This window comes from Malania oleifera, chromosome 5 (assembly GCF_029873635.1).
Source record: "Malania oleifera isolate guangnan ecotype guangnan chromosome 5, ASM2987363v1, whole genome shotgun sequence".
Classification (NCBI taxonomy): Eukaryota; Viridiplantae; Streptophyta; class Magnoliopsida; order Santalales; family Ximeniaceae; genus Malania; species Malania oleifera.
In genome coordinates, this window is record NC_080421.1 from 64,339,799 (window position 1) to 64,361,203 (window position 21,405).

At 34.2% G+C, this 21,405-nt stretch overlaps 1 protein-coding gene across 1 annotated transcript; it reads left to right on the plus strand.

The window, feature by feature from the left end:
* Nucleotides 1-1,654: 1,654 nt before the first annotated feature.
* On the plus strand, nucleotides 1,655-6,028 carry LOC131156269 (transcription factor IBH1-like). The gene is made up of 2 exons (XM_058109811.1): nucleotides 1,655-2,524; nucleotides 5,740-6,028. Exon 1 carries the CDS (start codon nucleotides 2,009-2,011, stop codon nucleotides 2,510-2,512), a length of 504 nt encoding a protein of 167 aa, XP_057965794.1. The 5' UTR covers nucleotides 1,655-2,008; the 3' UTR covers nucleotides 2,513-2,524; nucleotides 5,740-6,028.
* The last annotated feature ends 15,377 nt before the right edge of the window (nucleotides 6,029-21,405 follow it).

Consider the following 21,405-nt stretch of genomic DNA (forward strand, 5'->3'; position numbering starts at 1 on the left):
AACCGTAAGTAGAGAGTGAGGGAGTGATTTTTCTGATTTTTTTCTGCGTAAAAAATAAATTTTAGGCTATTTATACTAGGGGTTTTGTCGATGAGCCATGTCACCTCATTGACGAGGTCAAGAGAAAATTCGTCGATGAACTCTTCTCTTCGTCGACGAAATTTAGAGTCACCCCAAAAATCCTCTCGGTATCTTCTCGTCCATTTTTCCACTCTCTTAATTATTATTTAAATATCATTATTCTTCGAGTTATTATATAAAATATGAAATGTCGGCGTACGGGCCGATGATTTTCATGATGTGTACAAATATGCAAAATGATGTGATGATTATTGGAAAATATTAGTATGAAATATCCATGTATCACAGTTTGATTATATGTTATATGGTATCAAAACCTGGTTGGTTTGGTCTAAGCTAACACTTGCACGGTACCGCTGTTATGTGTTTATGATTTATCGTGATATTTGTGTTAACATTGCTGTACGGAGTAGCGTGATATTGGATGGTCGATGTGGTTTTAAGAAGTGTAAACGCCCTTGGTGGATGGACCAGGTCTAGTAGACCCATAAGACTTACAGACTGTACTTTTGGCTTGACAGTGGTCGGCTAACCATTGTCAGGTCCCGCCTTTGGACCACACAACCCAATCATGTGGGGTAAATACATGACAACAGCCAGTTAACCTACCAGGGTTGCTTTTGTATTATATTTAAATGAGATGAATTATGTTATGAGAATCTTGTATGTTCTGCTATGCTTTGATTATACATGTTTTCCCAGAAATGAGATATACAGTTTTACTAGTTATGTTTATGTAAATGATTATATATATATATATATATATATATATATATATATATCACAGAAATGCTCATGTTGGCACACACTAGTATTAGTTTATTTTCCTTACTGAGAGGTGTTTCACCCCAAAATTTTATCAACATTTCAGGAGCTCCTGATAGGAGGGCGGGTAAAACTCCGCTAATTTAGTACTATTGATCTGCCCTCTTTGAAGGGTAAATTTTGGTAAGGACGATTGGATTTTGTAGAAAATGTCTGTTTGTCTTTCTTTTGTGATGTGTATATAAATATAATGGATATAGTAATTTTGGTATTATGATGGATGGTATTGTGTATGGTGTTATGAGTTATTATGATTTTTGTATTTCCTGCTGCTTGGACTTCCGTTATATATTTCTGTTTTATCCGTGGTACCCACGAATTTTGGTTGATCATGATCTGCTGGATTCATTATACAGATTTTTGTATTATTTTTAAGGAAAAGGAAAAAAAAAATGACACTTGTTCAGGAGTAGAATGGCAGCTTGTTCAGAACCGACTTTTGAAAAGTTGAATCTATTAATTTTTTTTTATATACTTAAAAGTTAGTTAAATTCAAAATCATAAATATATATAGGTTACTTACCCTACATTTGTACTTTTTCAATTTTTTAATATTTTCATAAAAAAAAATTCCAGCATATATAGCTGAAACAACAAAGAAAAAGAGAAAATGTTCCACGGTCCATGGAGCAAGTGGGTAACAGAAGCATGTGCGATCATATGGCTGTCGGTCCTTTGCAGCCCCACAAACTCTGCTTTCTCTATCCAGGACTCTCCCACAACATCCGCACCAACACCCTCCCCAACCCATAACCATAAAGTCATATATAGATGAAAACCCAAGTATAAATATAGAGTACGTGATTCCCAAAACTCCTCCCTTCCAGTTCCCACCTCCCATTCCCAATCTCTTCCAACTCCCTTTTATTCTCTCTCTCTCTCTCTCTCTCTCTCTCTCTCATCTGCTCTAAGTACAAACTGTGTCAGAGCTCAGAAAAACTAAGTAGCCTTTTGTTCCTCTGAGCAAGAGGTCCCTTTGTGTCCTCACAAAATCCATACTGATCAAACTGTTTTCCTTTCTCTTTTTCGTAAACAGCCCTCCTCCTCCATACCCACCTCCCCAAAACCCTAAAGGGTATTTATCATCTTTAGTTTGGCATCAATGAACACCCAGCGTTTATCGTTAAACCCTGCTTCTTTCAAAACGAGGTTCACCCGGCTTTTCCTCCAAGCCCTCGCGAGGCTAAACAGGCCAAACCCCGGTAGTTCTGCTTCGTCTGCTTCCAGTCTACGTGATTTCTTTCGCCGCCAGCGAAAAGTTAAGGCTGCCGCCGACGCATCCATGGCCTGTGCCGCCGGCGCAAGAAGAGCTTGGAGCCGAGCATTGCTTCGGAAGTGCCGTCAGCGGTTACAGCGCCGCCGTGCTTTGGGCGGAAAGATCGGCATGAGTACAGTGAGAAAAAGAAGTGAAGTAGGGAATAAGGGTTGGGAAGGGATTGGCTCAGGCTCCGGCCAAGCGCACGAGCTCCGGCGGCTTGTACCGGGCGGGCAAGCCATGGAATTCCACGCCTTGGTGAGAGAAGCTGCCCATTATATAAAGTGCCTTAACGCTCAGATAGAGGCTATGAGAAGCATAGCCGATCTTTACTCTGCCTTGGCTCGCTGATTTGATTGGGTGGTGAGTTATGTATAAAATATTAATATATTTACAGGCCTGGTTTAAATAATATTAGGTTAATTAATTAAATAACGTAAAAAAGTATGACTTTGGCTCTATAATCAGCTGGAATAAACTGGGTAAGAATTATATTGCATAATTATAGGGGGGAACATATGTGGTCTTGTTATTTATTAGAAGCACTGTTATGGTTGATGATTTAATTTGACTTTTACGAAGCTAATTGATCTTAATTAATAATGCCACACTGCAGGTGATATGACCAAAAAAAAAAATTTGTTTTGATGCCTTAATTTTACTATTTGATAATCTTTTAAATGGAAGTCAAGCCACGTACGTGAAATATGATTTTATTTAAATTTATTTGTTTAAAAAAGTAATTACATTTTTAAATTTTCATTTTTCTTTTTAATTATTTAATTATTTTTATATTGTTTAACGATATATATTTTCTGATGTTGAAAACTAATAGAATAAAAAAGAAGAAGCTAAATGTAGGTAAAATTATAAGATATATATATATAATTGTTAGATATAATAAGTATTGTACTTAAAGCTTTTTGTTGCTGTTATTGTTGTTTATATAATTAAGTAGCTAGAAATATATAGTATTTTCTTATATTACCATTATTAGTTGTAATTTTAAAAAATATTTTATATGAATATTTTAGGAAAATCAATAAAAAAATAAAAGATTGAAAATTCTATTGTATGTGTATGTGTGTGTGCGCCCATGCGTGTACTAGTAACTAACAAGTTAAGATGCTAATAAGATAAGAGTGAGATATAAATATCTTTCTTGGTGTTATTGAATATTTAAATTTTTGAATGACATATTTTCTTATATTTAATATTTTAAATTTATTAAAAATCAAAATTTGTCATACTTCTAAATATGCGAGTAAATGTTTTACTCTAAAAAATTCTTGAAATTATTATACAAGAGTTAAGTTATCTTTTGAAAAAATTTCTCACTTTTTTTTACACTGACAACTTTTAGTTTAAATCTAAAATTGTTAGAAGAAAATTTGTCCTTTTAAAAATTTTAAACACAAAAAATAATTCACTAATTGTAGACACTCGGAAAATTAAATTAATGAAAGTAATAAAAGAAGAGAAATGAAAGAGAAAGAAATAAGAAAAATGAAGGAAATTTAAAAGGGAGAACAACATGGATTCGTCGACGAACCTAGAGTTTTCATTGACGAATGTCCTTATGGAACTCGTCGACAAAGTACACGTGTCTCGTCGACAAGAAGATATCGTGAGTCTGGAAATTTTAGAAAATTTCTGGTTCGTCAACGAACCAACTTCCTTGTCGACGAAGTGTGTTGATGGGTTTGTCGACAAATCACTTGAACTCGTCGATGAATGCCGGCCAATAAATAGTGAAACCCTCATTTTCAACATGATTTTCTCTCTCCTCGTGCTCTCTCTCTCTCTCTCTCTCTCTCTCTTCAATTCCGGCTTTTTTGTAGCCCGGATTGATGATCGGGAACCGCCGCCACAAGGTTCGTGGGAAGATTCACTACAACTTAACTAGAGCAGATTTTCAATTTGAAGTTCCGGGACACAATGCCAAAATCAGGGTAACTTATTTTAATGTTTAATAGACTATTTAGAGTATTCAAAACCTAGGAAGTGTTAAACGAAAATTGTTCTAGGAAAAGAGTTGTTTAATTAACTTGGAAAAAAAATATATGATTTTTAGGCTTTTGAGTTGCGAGCACCATGAAACGTAGGGTTTAGGGTGTTAGTGGACCTCTCAATAAGTTAGATAAGAGGAATAAGTTATAATAGTTATTTTGAGAATTATTGGTTGAATTAATACGTGAAAATGTGAGTATGGTATTTTTCCTGAAATTATTATGATATAAATATCAGATAAAATTGTGTGGCATATGATTTGTTTTGGAAATGTGTTTGAAATTGAGTGTGTATTTTGTATTGAAAATGATAAGCCTGTGATATATATGTATATATATATTGAAAGGCTTTATGCAGAAATGAAGATAATGGTAACCAGTTATGTTTTATAAACTGAACTGGGATAATATTAGATTGGAAATATGGAAAATGTTAAAAAGTGGAATATAGAACTGTTTTATTGAGAAATGTTGAAATACATGAAAAGTGATATATACCATTATGAGATGAGATATGAATATGAAATTGTGAATATTGCAATGTAAATACTGTAATTAGAATGTTGAGATGTGAATGCAATGAGAATACTGCAATGTGAATACTTAAATGAGAATATGAAAATATGAATATTGTAATGTGATTAATGCTGCAATATGAATACTGAAATGTGAATGTGAAATGTGAATAATGAAATGTGGAAATGAGAACCCTAATGGACGATTGTTGATATAGGGCATGGTACCGTTGCTAGTGAGGTGTTAGTGCAACCACACGGTCTAGAGATAATCGAGTGTGGTGTGGGCAGTCGATTGAACTAGTGAGAAGGGTAGTTTTGCCCCTTGGGGCCGAACCAGGGTTATGGTAGGTCAATTGCACTACAGAAGCATAGATGAATTTCTTATTTTGATCTAACCAGGTAGGCCAACCGTGATTAGAACCAGCCTTCGAGCCACACAACCTCGACATGGGGTAAGCATGGCGCAGAAAATATCTTCAGGGCTGCACAACCTCGACCATGGGGTGAAGCATGGCATGGAGAGAATATCCTTAGGGTAGCCATGAGTTACAGATGCAGATGTATTGGTTATTAAGGACACTCATGTGCTAGATGATGAAATGGAAATGAAAGAGAAAATAAAAAATGTTAGTATAATGATATATAAATAAATAAGGTAAAGTAAAACTCTTCTCCTGAGGGCTTACTGAGTAATGTGAGTGCCTTGATAAGTATCAGTTGTAGTTGTATCCAAGTTAATCGAGTAAGGTTACAAATGATATCAAAATAGAGGGGAGATACATGTACGGGCGTGTAATCTCCCTTATCCTCGGGAACTCTTGTTGATAAATATGGGTTGCATGTGAATGAGTTGAAAAATGAAAACAAAGCTTATAAAAGTTTATGTTTTATATCTATATGATTATGAGTCTAAATGGTATATTTTCTCAGATGGTATTATCACTAAAATGGATATATATTATGATATAATGAAACTCATATTGTCACATACTGTAAATAATTTATTCCATCTTACTGAGATGTGTCTCATCCAAATATTTAAATATTTCAGGAAACCGAGAAAGATCAGATGATAGAGCTCTAAGATAGAGGGAAGCTAGTACCCTGATAGACAGGGTAAGCGTTTTGCTTTGGAGAATGTGTTTGTGTAATTCCCTGGGCTATGTTATGAATTTTTGGATTTGTTTATGGATGTTTAGTACTCTGGTTATGTGTATTCCATATGGTATGTAAATATTGACTTCCACTGATAGGGTTGTTTATATAAGTTTGACTGATTACCTGATATCCCACTTCGGGTTCGGTTATATTTAAATGGTATCAAAGTTTTGACGTGGCAATGTTTGATGAGTATGTTTAATTTATTATTTAAAAAAAAATGGTATGAAAATCAAGGCATCACACTAATAGTCCATTGATAACAGTAAAACAAAAACATTTATATTTCCTATTGGTGTTAAATGATAGTTAGCTGCTTGAATTTATCCATAGCGTTCAAAAACACTAAATTAGAGGCATGGGAGGTCCCAATGTTCTTCAGGAGATCTCTCCAATGCTCAAGTAAGTAAGTTGCCCTCTCAAGTAACTAGAGAAGAGAATGATTGAAAAACGATGAGAAATGAATGGATCATTACCCTCTTTAGGGTACAAAATCTCCTCATTAATAGTTGTTTATTCATGAGAAGCTACATGCCTAGGCAAGTTGGTGGGCAGGTAATGACAAACTATTCTTTCTTGTTGTCTTCCTTGGGAAGTCTATTCCTTGCTAACAGTTAGCATTCTTTCATGTTTTTGGTTAAGGAATCAAATCATGTGGAAGGTTCTATTAGGCATATTAGTATGGCATATAGTCAACACATGGCACAGTTAACCTGCTCCCCACTTGGGAGGCTACCCTAATCACGTGAAAAACACAAGGAAGACATGGTTTGCCCACAATCTCACTTAGGGAGGCTTTAGTTGTGTGGCCAACAATTGGGTGACTCAACCAACTCCTTTCTTGAGAAGGTTCCTTGTTTACATGACCAACACAATGCGAGCCTTATCTATCCCCCAACTAAGAAGGCTCTCCTAATCACATCGTTTATCCTTACAATTTTGAAGGTTTCTCTCTTAACATGGTCAATACATCAAAGACTTGACCTACTCCAACTTGAGGAAGCTTTCCTAGTCATGCAGTTAGCATATGGTGGACATAATCTGCCATCACTTGGGGAGGTCCTTCTTGTCATGTGGTCAGCACATGACAGACTTGACATCCCTCCATGTACTTGGGGAAGCTCTCCTAGTTGTGCAATCAACACATGATGTACCTCGCTTGCCCCAAGCTAACTCTTCTAGTCACACAAGGCCCACCCCTACTTGTGGATGCTTTTTTGATAGATTGTCATATGGCAGAACTAATTTTCTCCCAATTAGGAGGTTTTGGGTTTATCCCTTATGAACATAGAAGTACTTCTAAGGATTTGAAGTAGCTAAAATGAAGCAAAGATCAAGTCAACTTAATTTAATACACACTCAATGTGCTTTGCAAGATGTCGATAGTCAATTTTGACCTAATTTAATAAGACCAAGATGAGTACGTATATGAAAAAAAAATTAAACTAAAATTCATTAATAAATGTTGTAGAGTAGGATAGTCGACTAACCACTTGCTGGTAGTCGACTGACCTTTTTGCTTCTCTAGTTTTGGCACCACCTGATAACTGTTGACCAACCTCTGCAAGGTGTCAATTGGCCCAATGATATGTCAAATCTTTTGAGTTATTTTATTTGATTAACTAATGAATCTAGGCATGCCAAGTGCCCTAGAAGTTGTCACATGTCAAGCAATCATTAAGGCGGTTGATGGTTGCATGTTGGTGGTTATTAGTTTGAATTTGAGTTCTTGAAATTCAAATTCAAGTAGTTAATTGTTTCCCTCCATCTCTTGAGGGTTATGTAAATAGATCCATTGGGAGAGCTTTTAGGAAATGAAAAGTGTGGGAAAGGAAGATTTTTTTATTTTTTTTATTTTTTATTTTTGTAGAGAATAAGAAGGGTTTAAAGGCCTTAAGAGTTACAGAGAAAATTTTATTCTTTCTTATCTCTTTGGAAAAATCTTCATTCATTTTGGTTCTTTAATTGGGGATTGGGATTTTGTGTGTTTATTTGATAGCATCCCCACTTACCTATACTTGCAACATTCATAAGGTCAATCTTCCATCCTTTTTCCTTATTGTTTTCAAGTTTAGTTTGTAGGTTTGCATATACTGGATGCATGTGTTTCCATAGGATGTTGATATTTGTTTCTTTACATGTAATCTACATTTCTTTGAATGGATAATATCATCTAGGTATGTAAGAGTGTAATTATGATTTAAATTCATGAAAATGTTATTAGAAATTGCATAAAAAAAAAAGTTGATTTTTTCAAAGAGAGTATGCAAATGGTCAATCGGCCTACAAGCACGGTTAGCTAACTCCTTGATATCAAAAGTAGTCATTGGTACAAGTCCATGATCAACTGGCTTGCAGGTACGATCGACTGGCTTGTCCAAATGCCAAATATCTTACCATTTTCTCTAAATTTTCATGAATATTTTTGTCATCTTTTTAAGTCTAAACACACTATGAAGTACATGCTCAAGTCAAAATGTTGATATCTCAATATAGTTTCATGGTTTTTCCTTAAAAATTTAATGTTTTATCTTTACAAGGATTTTTCAAACAATTTCAAGAGTTTTTTAAGTTTTTCAAACAAAAAACTAGAGTAAATGCTCATGACGTGTCTTTTGAGCATTCTTCAAGTTTTTCTAAAAATAAGTTTTCGAGGCAAGTTTGTGGTTCTCCCACCAAAAATCCTCATTTTTTCATAGTTTAAGCAAGTAAATGACATTATTCAAATTAATCACCCATGAAGTGACGTGAGGATAAAAGAATGTTACTTAAACTTGACTTTAGATCTTTGCTTTGTAGAGGATTCATTGGAAAGTCAGAATTTTAAAACAAAAATAAGATTTTTCAATCAAAACTTCAAGTGTTTTCAAGTTATTTCAAGGTTTTCAAAAGACTTATCAAAATATTTTCTACAACACATTTTTGAAAGCATTTTGATGAACTACAGATGTCTTGATTCCCTTCTCGAGGATATGCACGAAATCTACTCATGTAAACTTAGCAATTACAATCAAAAGAACATAAAATTCTTTCCTTTATTTTCCTTCTTCTTTTCATTTCTTTTCTTTCTTTGTGCATGTGTTATTTGAAAGGGCATAAAATAGTAGAGTTTTTACGAGGTTAAATCTTTTGAATAGACTTTAAGAAAGTTTTTCAAAAGATGTTCAAGATTTGAGTTTTTTTTTTAGGTAAAAACATAACAAAAAAAAGGAATGTGTTAGCAAGCAATCGACTGGCCCTCTACACATACGTGAAGGCATTGTTGCAACTTAATTTTTTCCTTATTTTTTTTTAGCTTTTCTTTAAAAATAATTTTAAAAATGGGAGACACACGCGCACACACACACAAGGTAATTACAATTACCATTCTTGGAATAAGTGTTTTAAAGTGCTATGTTTTCAAATTTTATTTAAATAAAGTTTAAAGAACTATCTTCCCTATTTACAATTGTGCTCCCATACCTAATCTCTTTTCAAAAAGGTTTTTTTTTCTTCCTTTATTTTTTTTTACCTTTTTAAAATTAAAATAAAGTTGCGAATCTATTTTTTTAAAAATAAATTGGTAAGTTAGAGAATTAGTAATTTGATTGTCTCACTTGTTTTTTCAATGTCACCAAATATGTTAGCTATCAAAACGGGCTATTTGAGCCAGATGTTAACAAAAGCCATAAGGATAAAGTCTACTAAATACATTTTATTTTCCTCCAGAGTTTGGGATTTCATGTTAAGTAGCTTTAGTATTCCAAACTAGCACTTCACTCATTCTCCTATATATTTTCACTTTAATTTTTCAAAGATAGCTACCTTCTAGTTAGGATCAACCACTTGTAACAACAAGCAATCTTCAACCATAGACATGCATGATCAAATAAGCATTATAAGTAAACCTTAGTCTTAAGATTTTGCAGATTTAATTGAGCATAGTATGTAAAAATGTTACGTGCTTATATAGCTTCCTAAACTCAAATGACTACATTTGTTGTTGAAGTTAGGTTTATTTAATTAGTGGACTTACGGGCTAGGGGCTCTCCACATTTTTGCGACGCTTGTAAGTACTCAATGAATTGAATAAAAAATCTTAAGCTATAATATATTTTATTATACATCACCTTTCTTTCTAATATATTATTGACAGGTGCTTTAAAATATATTAATTCATGATATAGATGATTCTTTTATGTTATCCCACACTTCAATCTATACTAGGGGTTACAACCGAAGAAGGAGCCAAATCAGTATGTAGTACCAGCAAGCTATTTCACAATTAACTTGACAAAACCCTTTGTTTTATATCACACTATACCAGTATTTAATATCATAGCACTCAAGTCCAGCATTGGACAGGCTATGGGACAGTGTGAGTGGCCTATAAGCACTAGGGGCTTCAGTAAGTATATGCTAGCATCCATTGAACTATGGTTTTAAGCTTGGTTCCAAGTGACCAGTTCCTCCATTCTTCTGTATTTGAAGATCGATCCCTTCTTCGAAGTGCATTCCAATACACTCGCCCTGCCATCAGAGTCTTACGGTAATTGACATTGACATAATCTAAAGAAATATTTGTGTTTGGGAGACTTAGTTTACATTAGGTTTAGGAGTATAGATATCGAATTTTAAATTTATATTTGAGTTGATTTGAAAAGAATTTAATATAATTTTGAATTACATTTTTTCTAACCCTATATGAATTCAAATTCACGATCTCTCCCAAATATAAGATTGAAGTCTTAGATTTGAATTTGTGTGAAATTTTATATAAACTCATATCACTTCAAAAATACACTAACCCTGTGTGTATTTTGTCTAAATTACAAATATACTTTAAGACTTGAAATTTAAACTCCTAAACTTAGCATGAGAATATAATCAAAAGCCACAAAACTCCCGCATATGCGGGGTCTGGGGAAGGGGCGGACCACAGTAAGTCTATAGTACGTAGCCTTACCTTACATTTTTGGAAGAGGTTATTTCCACGCCTAGAACCCGTGACCTTCAGGTCGCACAACGACAATCTTACCGTTGTGCCTAAGCTCCCTTTCTTTTCTTAGAAAATAGGAAGAAAAAATGAATATCTTAGCTCAAAGAGATAGAAATGGAGAGATTACAAACTAAAACAAACGTAAAAATCAAGGGTTGGGACGAGGATATCATTCAATATTTTCGTTCACCCCCATTCAAATTTTAGTTCTACTCCCCTTCCGCTCCATTTTATTTTGCAAATCAAATGTGATACAAATAGTGGCTACATTTTTCAGATGGTATTTAAGATCATGAAGTTTGGGGTTTAGATTTGGAGTAATATGAATTTGGAAGAAACGCAATACAATTTTGTATTATATTTTATCCAAATCTAGAAAAATTCAAATTTAAAATTCTAATTCTATGCTATCAAATACAAAGTTAGCTTATTATCGCAACCAAAAAATAATTTGATTTTCTATATGCACTCCCATAGGCCAAAATTCCATCCAAGAAGATTTTTATGCTTTTGTAGATGACTTTGTTCACTATTTATAGTCTTATAAATCCAACAATATCACATGTTTTAATTTAAAATTTAATAGTAGAGAACCATGGGATATAACTTCATAAATAGGCTTTAAATAGCAATTAAATTATAGCCCTTTTAAAAATTGTGAACTTCTAATTTCAATTTGAATCACAAAATTTAAATAATTGGACAACCCATTATGAACTGAAGTTAGTTCTGGATTGACTAAATGTGGTTTTAGGAGAAAAAGAAAAAGAAAAAACCATGGCATTCAAATAGTGAAAGCCTTCTTTAGCATAGATACTCCTCCACTAGTGCACACTCTCCACTCTACGTTTCAACTAATTAAGTCTCAACTTGTCTTTTATAAATTTTCTAGATTTGTAAATAACACATTGACAATTGACAGCTTTACCTCTTTCAGTAATTAGATCTGTAAAAAATAATTTAAAGTATGAAACACATGAGCAGCAAGATTCAAATATACGTGAGGAGAGCACACATGATTTATACTCATATCAAATAACCACTTTGGCACGCCCGTCAAATATTCTTTAGGTGTTCCTACCTTCTTTTCTCTTTATGATTTGCAATAGGTGATTCACCCAACTCAAATTTAAAAAGAAAAAAAAAAATCTAGATTGTGTGAGGGGCAAGATTCTCGAGCACACCCACTAGGTGATGACGTCTTTATCAGAATAGCATCATAGCAAATTAAATAGTTGTTTCTTCCTTTTTATTATTTTAAGAATCCCGATGTTGATTTTAAAATTTAAAGTTTCAATATTAAATTGGATGGCAAATTGCACATTTCAAACTTGGAAACAAAACAATATGAAATTTAAATTTGCTGCGTTCATATTCTCATATGAAATTCAAACCAAGATGGCTAGATTGGATTCAAAGATGACTCAAAATCAAGTCGTTAGAACATGTAAACAAAAATGAAAATCCAGTTTTTTTTCACACATAAGTGCTAGTTTCAAACCACCACCAGAAAAGATTAATTTTTTATTTGATGTTGAATCCAAAATGTTGGCCCTAGAGTCATATCTAGAAGGGGGGTGAATAGACTTTTTTTGCGTATTTTAGCTTTCCTCTACAAAATAATAATCTTGGCAATATACAACTAATTATATCACAATATATAGGACATAAACCATGCACAAGATATAAATAAAAGAGTATAGGGAAGAGAAACTTGACAAATAATATTAACGTGGTTCAGCCCCTTGCCTATGTCCATGCCTTGAGACACACTCAAGGATTCTCAATCCCCTATTAACCTTTTTCACCAGCGGAGAAGCCTTTACACACCGGAACAAATCCCTTTCGCTCACCAAGAGTCTTTCCAAGGGAACCAATCCCTTAACACTCACCTAGAGCCGCAAGGTTTATCAAGAATCCTTGCAATTCAATTTACCAAGAACCTTCACACAAGAACAAATCCCAATTGCTCACAAAGAGCTCAAACAAGGGAACTAATCCCTTTAATACTTGGTTCACAAAAGAACCCATACAAGATGAAAATGAATTACAAACAAAGTTCCTTGAATGAGCGGATATTTAATACAATAAAATCTTCACACAACTCTCTCAAGGTAATGTGATAGTTATGGTGTAATCCCAAAAGGGGGGATGAATTGAGTATTTAAAAATTTAGGTCACTTTTTTCTTAATTTCAAAACCATAATCAGCATATCGCAACCTGGGGTCTTTCTATACAATCCCAAATCCCACATATATTCAAACACGCAAATATTTAAAGCAAATAAAAACAATCACAACAAATTAAATGTTAATATGCAAGTACTGAAAATAAATAGAGAAGGGAGAAAGAGCGCAAACACTATATTTTACGAGGTTCGACAAATCCTACCTATGTGCTCGCCTCAAGCCAACCCGCTTGAGGATTCCACTACCTTGTTCTCTTAACCAGGTGGAGCGACGTTGTTTACAATACTCCTTATAGGGTGGAGTCCCCCTAGCTCACTTAATTGGGTGGGGCTAAACTGTTACACACCTTATAGGATGGTGCCCTCCCAGCTCCCTTAACAGGCCGGAGCCAAACTGTTTCTCCTTATAGGGTGGAGTCCCCCTAACTCACTTAACCGGGCAGAGCCAAACAGTTACACACCTTACATGATGGTACCCTCCTCTTCCAGCGATACCCCACGCCAAGAATACAAAGATATGAAAATTAAATTTTTTGTACAAAATGAATGTTCTCAAAATAAGTAAAAATGTACAAGTTGAAGCACTATATACACTATCACAAGATATAAAATAAAGCTCAAGGGAGTATGGGTATTTTCTCAAAGAAATTTTTGCAATCTTTGAATAAGATGTATATGATAAAAACTCAAAGATTCAAACACCAATAAATATTTGTTCAAGTATATTTTTCAATAAAAATGTAGGAGAAGCTAGGGTTTTTCTTTCAAAATGATTTTCTCAAGAATGAATCAATGTAATTATCAAAATAGGGATTAGATTAAAAAAGTCAACAATCTCCCCCTTTTTGATGATGACAAACACTCACGAGTAAAATGTGTTTAGCCTGAAAAGGCTCCCCCTTACAACATACATAATTTAAAATAAAAACAATATAACTCAAGCTTATCAAGAAGTAAGACAGATTAAATTTATCATGAATTTTTTTTTAGCATTAAAGCACAAATATCCATCCCATTTCAAAGTTTAAAACGCAAGGAGTATGAAAAAATTTAGCATTTTACTCAGAAATTTCTCCCTCTTTTGGCATCAACAAAAGGTTTAAGCTAAGTTTAAAACAATTTGAGGAAAAAAATTTTGTTTAGCTAAGAGAGAAACTCTCCATTTTTTGTACAAAAACTGGGCATAGCAAAAAGTCTCAAAGCTATTTTTTTTTTAATTGTAATTATGTATATAAAAGCAGTATAATTGGCCATTTGAGATTAAAATGACATGTTAAACATGGTTAAACCAGAAATATCCACAAACCATTTCAATTCAAGCATTACATAAGATCTGTAAAAGATTAGAGTTCATAACATTTGGTATATGATAGCTAAGTGTAGGTTTGCAGCATAGATTCAGTCTAACTAGTTCGCATGCATTTCTATATATGATCCATGGACTAGTCATGCAATGCCCTTTTAAAGAAAATTATATAGACAATAAAGGTTTTTAAAATTTTAAACTTTATGACAAGCAATTGAATTTCATAAAAATAAGAACTACATATCATGAATCTTTTGAGGCAAGAGAAAAGAATTTCAGTTTAAAATAATTTCTTGCCATAAAAATATATATCTGCTTTTTATATCAATAAATACTAGGCAATATACTCGTTAAAAAAGAAACTTTAATACAAAGATTAAGCAAGCTACATTTTTCTGGTGAGCATTTAAGAACATTTCAAATTATAATGACCAAAAAAATAAACCACATAGATCCTAAAGATATAAAAAAATTTAAAACAGGGATCATATGGCAAGGAGCAATCCTATTTTCGTTTAAAAATCACTGTGAGCAAACCAGTCATTGTGCTTTGAACCATATATCTCACAACAAGAAATAAGTCTAAGCCAAAGTAGGGTGAGCATAAGGAATAGTGTTGGCCTTACAAGGCTTAAAATTTTGTTATCTTGTTTTGATGCTAACAAACAAGTGGAATTTAACGTATTTGTGTGAGTAATGCTATCTCAGGGCTCATATATGAGAAAGTAAGGTCAAAATGCTCACAAAGATCAAATGAAGCTTAAAAGAGTCAAAGCATGGATTTAAAGATGATATTTTAAAGTTTGAAGAAAATGAGGACATGGATTATAAACCAATGAAAAGTTAGAAGTCAAAAGAGTAAAAGAAAAGCAAAGAGAAAGAGTTCAAAGAAAGACAAAGCATGAAGACTCAAGAACCTAGAATGTGAAAAGTCTTAGAAGTCTTTATGTAAGTACTTTAATGTTTAAATATCGTTTGAAATATTATGAAGCTCTTAAGTTAACTTTTTGGACCTAGATACCTTTTAAAATAATTGGAAAATATTTTTATAAGGTCAAAAGATATTTCAAAAAGCATTAAAATTTGTTTGGAATGAAAAGCACCAAAAAGAGGATTTCCCAATTGCTGTCATTTTTCATACATCCGCATTGAGATGCAACTTTATCTATCAAAAACTCCTTATTTTAACAAGTGTTTAACATAAAAGTTTTAGAATTTTCTCTTAGCTTTCGTTTGACATTAAGAACACCTAATTTGGAGTTGTATATAAAAAGTTAGGACTAAAATACTAAAGCATGGTTGAAGTTGTCAGCTAACTGAACACTATTCATGGCGGAACATTAGAAGACTGAACCGGACACTTCGGTTGTCCGACCCTTGACCCCAGTCATCTAAAAAATATCTTCAGTTGACTGAAGATTATTTTAAGTCATCTGAAGATTTTGCGAAATTTTTATAAAGAGGCAGAACCACCTCAGACAACTGAACTCGAAAGTTCAGACGTCTGAACACTGTTAATGGGCATATTTTTTTAAAAAAAAAATTTTTAAATATTAGTTGCTTGGGCTCCAAACTTTATAAAAACTTGGAAAATACTTCAAGTAAACTTGGGCAACAAGAAAACCCTTTTGAATGCCTATAAATACATGGTTTTGAAAATCAAAATACACCATGAATTGAAAAATCTACTTGAGAAGCTAAAAGCACTCTTATTCTTACAAAGTTCTCTTGTTCACTCATTGCAAAACTCTTTTGCTAAGATATTCTGAAATGCTGATCCTTCCTCCTCTGAATTCCTACTGCTAATCCTCGTATAAGAAGGATATTTGTGAATTCTACACTTGAGCTTCATTCTATTTCATAATGATATTTCTACATTGAAGTATATTATTGTGTTGTAACTGTTGTACTAATAAGCTCTTTGAGGAGCAAATTCTTGTACACACATTTTGGTTGTATTTATTGTAGACTGATGATTCCAAGGATTGTTTGGATCGTTGGCTAAACAAGGGGATATTTCTTAGAGAGGCGGGCTCTAGCCTAGTTGAGGAGTGACTGAAAGAGGGGACTTCGTTTGGAGAGACAGGCTCTAGTAATTAAGGAATGACCGAACGAGAGTACATCGTTTAGAGAGGCGCGCTCTAGCCTATTGAAGGAGTGTGTAAAGGTTTGTTCCGCCCATTAAAGGAACAGGTTTAGTGAATCCTTTGGTGGTTTACCAAAGGCAAGGACGTAGGCTGGGTATAAGCCGAACCTCGTAACCAACTAGGGAGTATGTTGGTTAAACCATTCTTTGTAGAAACCATATGGGAGTACATTACTTGGTGAAACACCCAAAAATAAATTAACTGAGAGTTTATTTGAATTTTGAATATTAGGAAGAGTGTGAATATTATGCTGGATTTTATATTACACATGATATTAAGCAAATCAATTAAGACAAGACTTTACATCAGCAAACACAAATTATCATTCACTACAGGGCTTGAATCAAATTTATATACTCAAGGCTGACAACAAAAGCTATATTGTGATTGAATGGTTTAAAGTTTTATATTGAGTGGATTGTGTTTATATTCCAAAGAGTTCTAAATCTTTCATCAATTTAATAGTGCTGCAGTTAAGTTATACTTGGCAAATAAATTGGTTGTTTGGTTTGGAGATTGTGCTTAATTGATTGGTTGTTTAATTGTATTGTTGATTGGATAAAGAAAACTAAGTTCTTGTGTGATTAACAAATTAAACAAACAAGTCAATAATTGGTTAAAAGAAATAAAAGAAGTTTAAGGAATCTTAAGAGGAATTAAAAGATATTTTAAAAATCCAATTCACCCCCCGCCCCTCTTGGGACTACACCTTGCTTTTCAAATAGGATTTTATAAAATCTCCCTTTTTAGATTTGGAAGCAAGCTTAGATGAAATAACTTCTTATACTTATTAAAGACTGATTTCACTAAGAATGTCATGCAGTATAAGCAATCATATTAAAGCTCTTTAAACAACTATACTGGATATTTATCAAGACATTTTATCATTTGACAAGTATAGTCTTCCTTATAGACCACAAATGCATCAGAAAAAAAAAAAATATTAAAGCATGATATAGGCACATAACTGAGAACAATCCATATCTATTCATAGAGCTCTAAGAACAGGATATGATGCTCCGGGTTTTTCGAAGAGCCTTAATATTCAAAAAACAAGGCACAATGCATATGAGTCCTTTATGCCTTTTCTCTAAGAATGGAGCTCAGCTCCCCTAAATATGTTCTCATGCATGCATTTTGGATGGAGATCAGTATGTTTTTATCATTTACAAAAATTTCGGAAGCATGTCATCTATAATTGGATCATTTTTTCATCCTGCATGTCCCAAAAACATGCACCAAATAACCTAGAAGTCTCTACATCATGCAATTCATAAGTCACTGGCATTTTGTTTAATTAGCATGCACTTCTAATATCAACTACTATCATGCATTTCAAAATATTGTATCAGCCATGCAGTTGGTGCTCTAGATCAAGTATGTAATCCAATAGCTCAAAGAACAGTTTATACAAAATATAAATCATCAATCAAAGAAATTTATTCATTCAGTACATTATAGATAACATTTGTAATACTATTCTCATAAAAGCATATGGGCATAAAATATGATCATGAGAGCATTTAATTTATATATTTATGAAATTACAAAGAGAAATGCTCCCCCTGAGTTATGCACTCTACTCATTACCATCTTATGCATTTTTCATATTTTCATTCTTCAAATTTTTAGCCAAGTGCCCTAGATTTTCAGTGATATAAACTTGATTTTGACTTCTTAGGCTTAACGAACCAAAAGTCACAATGAATATCCCTTTAGGTGAACTAAGCCTATTTTTCTCTTTTCTTATTGAATCGCAACACATGAGAGGTTCAAGTTTGAATGACTTTAAATTTTAACTGCTCGTGCATATGTTTCCTTGAAATTTATGCTTTCTTCTAGATTTAAACATATTGCAATCAACTTAGCCATTCAACACCATTAGAAGATCTAATTGATTTGATTTAAAGATTGAGAGCTTATGAAGCGAGTTGGGGTAAATACTTTTAAAATTTAAATCACTAATGAGTTCAAAAGAGTATTTAGGAGAAGCAGGATAGTATTCAAAATATTTTTGCGCTGGTGAATATGTCCTAACAGATTGGTCAAATAGCAATTAGGAGTATATGAACTTTATTGAACAATGCTCTTTGGTTATTTATGATTTGCCACAAATGGAGGGTATCCTTTGATTATGATCACAATTTTGAGTAAGGATACAAACCAACGAATAGATGAATCATTACCTAATGTGATCGTGGTTTGGTAAGATTTCTTGTGAGGAGAAGGCTTCAAAATTAGAGAACTTTTATATGTTAAGCACAAAGGGAATGTTATATTTTGACTCGATGAATAGCTTGAATCCCTTAGTGGTTGGCCCCTAATTTGATTAGAAAGGATGTCTTTTAATAAGCACTAGTAGATTAGACATTTATGATATTTGGTGCTTATCACCACATTGATGACTAAATTTTGATCAATAATTTTATATTCAAAAATGAGTTTAGGATTAGAATATGTATAGTATAAGATTGATTTCCTTAAACTCAAGCTTGTGTAATGGACAGAGTACGCTTAACTTTAGATTTTCATTTTTAGACACGAGGTAAGCATTGAGAATTATTTACCAAAATAGGATGCCTTTGTCCATTTGGAAGTGGATTTATACAAGCATGCTTTTGAGATATTATTCAAGATATGATGATTTATGTTTTCCATCTCAGAGATATAAGGTGTCACGCCCTGAACCCTGAAATGGGACTCAAGGGTAAAAATGTAATCTAACCTGTCCCTGTATTTGATAAAACATCCAAAGAATACAATACAATGGATGAGGGTCTGACCCCGTGAGGTTCCCAAGCACCCTAAATATATCCAAACACAATCATATACGCAACTAAAAAAGGTCATTCTATATAAACATATATAGTACCATACCAGAGTATTTATAAGAGCAAAAACAGGCTCTATCAAAACGTACAAACGGGTGCCCAATTTCATCTCAAAATGGCAACCCACCAAAATACAGTCCTAGCACTTACCCAAGCGCTAACCGTAGTACACTGGCCACTAGGCTCCCTATACCAAGACGCTAGTTCCGGTTACTCGAAAGACCTGTAAAAATGTACGTACAACAGTGGTGAGACACCTCTTGGTAAGGAAGAAAATAGGTTATATAGGTGTGTGGCATTTGAGTGTTATCATGATGCAACATACACGCAGTTAAATGCAGTCCAGTACTAATTTTACACAGTGCATACACGCAAACATACACATAATTAGCAATCTTGGGTCGTCACACCCTTCGACCCGAAGCCGATCCGCGACAATCCTGAGTCGGCCCATAGCAAACCCGCGAAGCATGGCGCCATTGGCACATGGCTAGTCCCCGATTCCCATGGCATCGTACCGGCGCTAACTAGTGGATCCACATCCTTCGGCCTGATCTTCTGGTATAGGCTCATGCCCTTGAATATAGAGATAGACACTCTTGTCTACGTGGCAAGCAATGAACACACGCCTTTGGATATAGAGTCGGACACTCTCAGTACCTGGAACAATTTGGAACCCCATTCCTACTAGCATTTCAACAGTCACACACACACATGCATGCACATATAACCAAACAAACCACACCCGTTTGGTAAAGGCATGACCATCCCAATAACACAGTATAAATCACCATATACGCTTGGTTTTCAACAAAACCAGGGATGTAGCCTGCCGCCCAGTTTTTTCCAAAACTGTAATAATGAAAAACCCATAGTTTTCCCCTTTAGATCCCCCCAAATGAGTGGCCAAAACACACACAAGACCGTTAACCACAGTTTCATCGAGTCCGATTTCATAAATAACTAATATAAACACAGTTCCCCTTACCTTTTCCCCTGATAGCCAATCCTGAACTCCAAGGCCCTTAAACAGTGAACCGAGTTCCAAAACCTACAAATCACAGTACAGAATATACTCACAAGACTGTTTCCTACAAAACTATCGAATCAGAATTGAAAACCGAGCCTTACCATGATTTTATGCCGAAACCCAAAAATCTCCAAAATGAGATTTCGATTCATAGAACTTGTAGAGAATCCTTCTACGATCCTCATGGTAACTTCAGATTCCCGATTCCAACAACGATCGGTGAAGAAATCTATAGATAGAGAGAGAGAGTAGGGAGAGTTTTAGAGATATAGAGAGAAGATATTTGAGTTTCTTAATGGTTAGGCAGTGAAATTTCTATTTATAGCACCTTTGACCTAGGCAAATTCGTCGATGAGACGGTGTCCTCGTCGACGAGGTTCTATAGTCTTCTCGTAGACGAGATGGGGAATTCATCAACGAATCCTGATATTCCCGGTTTCTGAAACTCCTCGGCTTCTCCTCGTCGACAAGTCTCTGAATTTCATCGATGAGAAGGACAAAGACTTCGTCGACGAAAGATTTCGTCGACGAGGCCTGATCTTTTACAAAAATGCCCCTCTCTTTAAATATATAAACCCACTTATCACGATTCGGGTTCTCACAATCTTCCCTCCTTACAAAAATTTCATCCTCGAAAATTTCCATCTCTTATTCACAGACTCATACATACATTCAAACACATATATACCACTCTAGAGAAAAACTGACGACCACTACAGCGTAGCCTCATCATACACATACACATACATACCCTCACTTATGGTGGAGGAATACCATGGTTACATATGCAACTGTCTCAGGAGTTCACAATACACACAGACTCCCGACGACTAACCACCTATCCCAACCTATAGTAGGATTATGTACACGTGCTCAACACAATTGTGGCTACTTCCGGCATATTTCCATTTCCAATTCCCAAGAAGCTTCCTCAATCTCGTGGTTTCGCCATAATACCTTCACTAACGGTATCTCTTTGTACAAAGCTTCTAAACTTTACGATCTAGAACCTGAACAGATATCTTCTCATACGCTAAAGTATCCCCAATTTCCAAGTCATTATAACTAATAACAAGTG

Excerpts from the sequence above, each read along its gene's own strand:
- LOC131156269 (XM_058109811.1), top strand. The coding sequence starts at position 2,009 with ATGAACACCCAGCGTTTATCGTTAAACCCTGCTTCTTTCAAAACGAGG.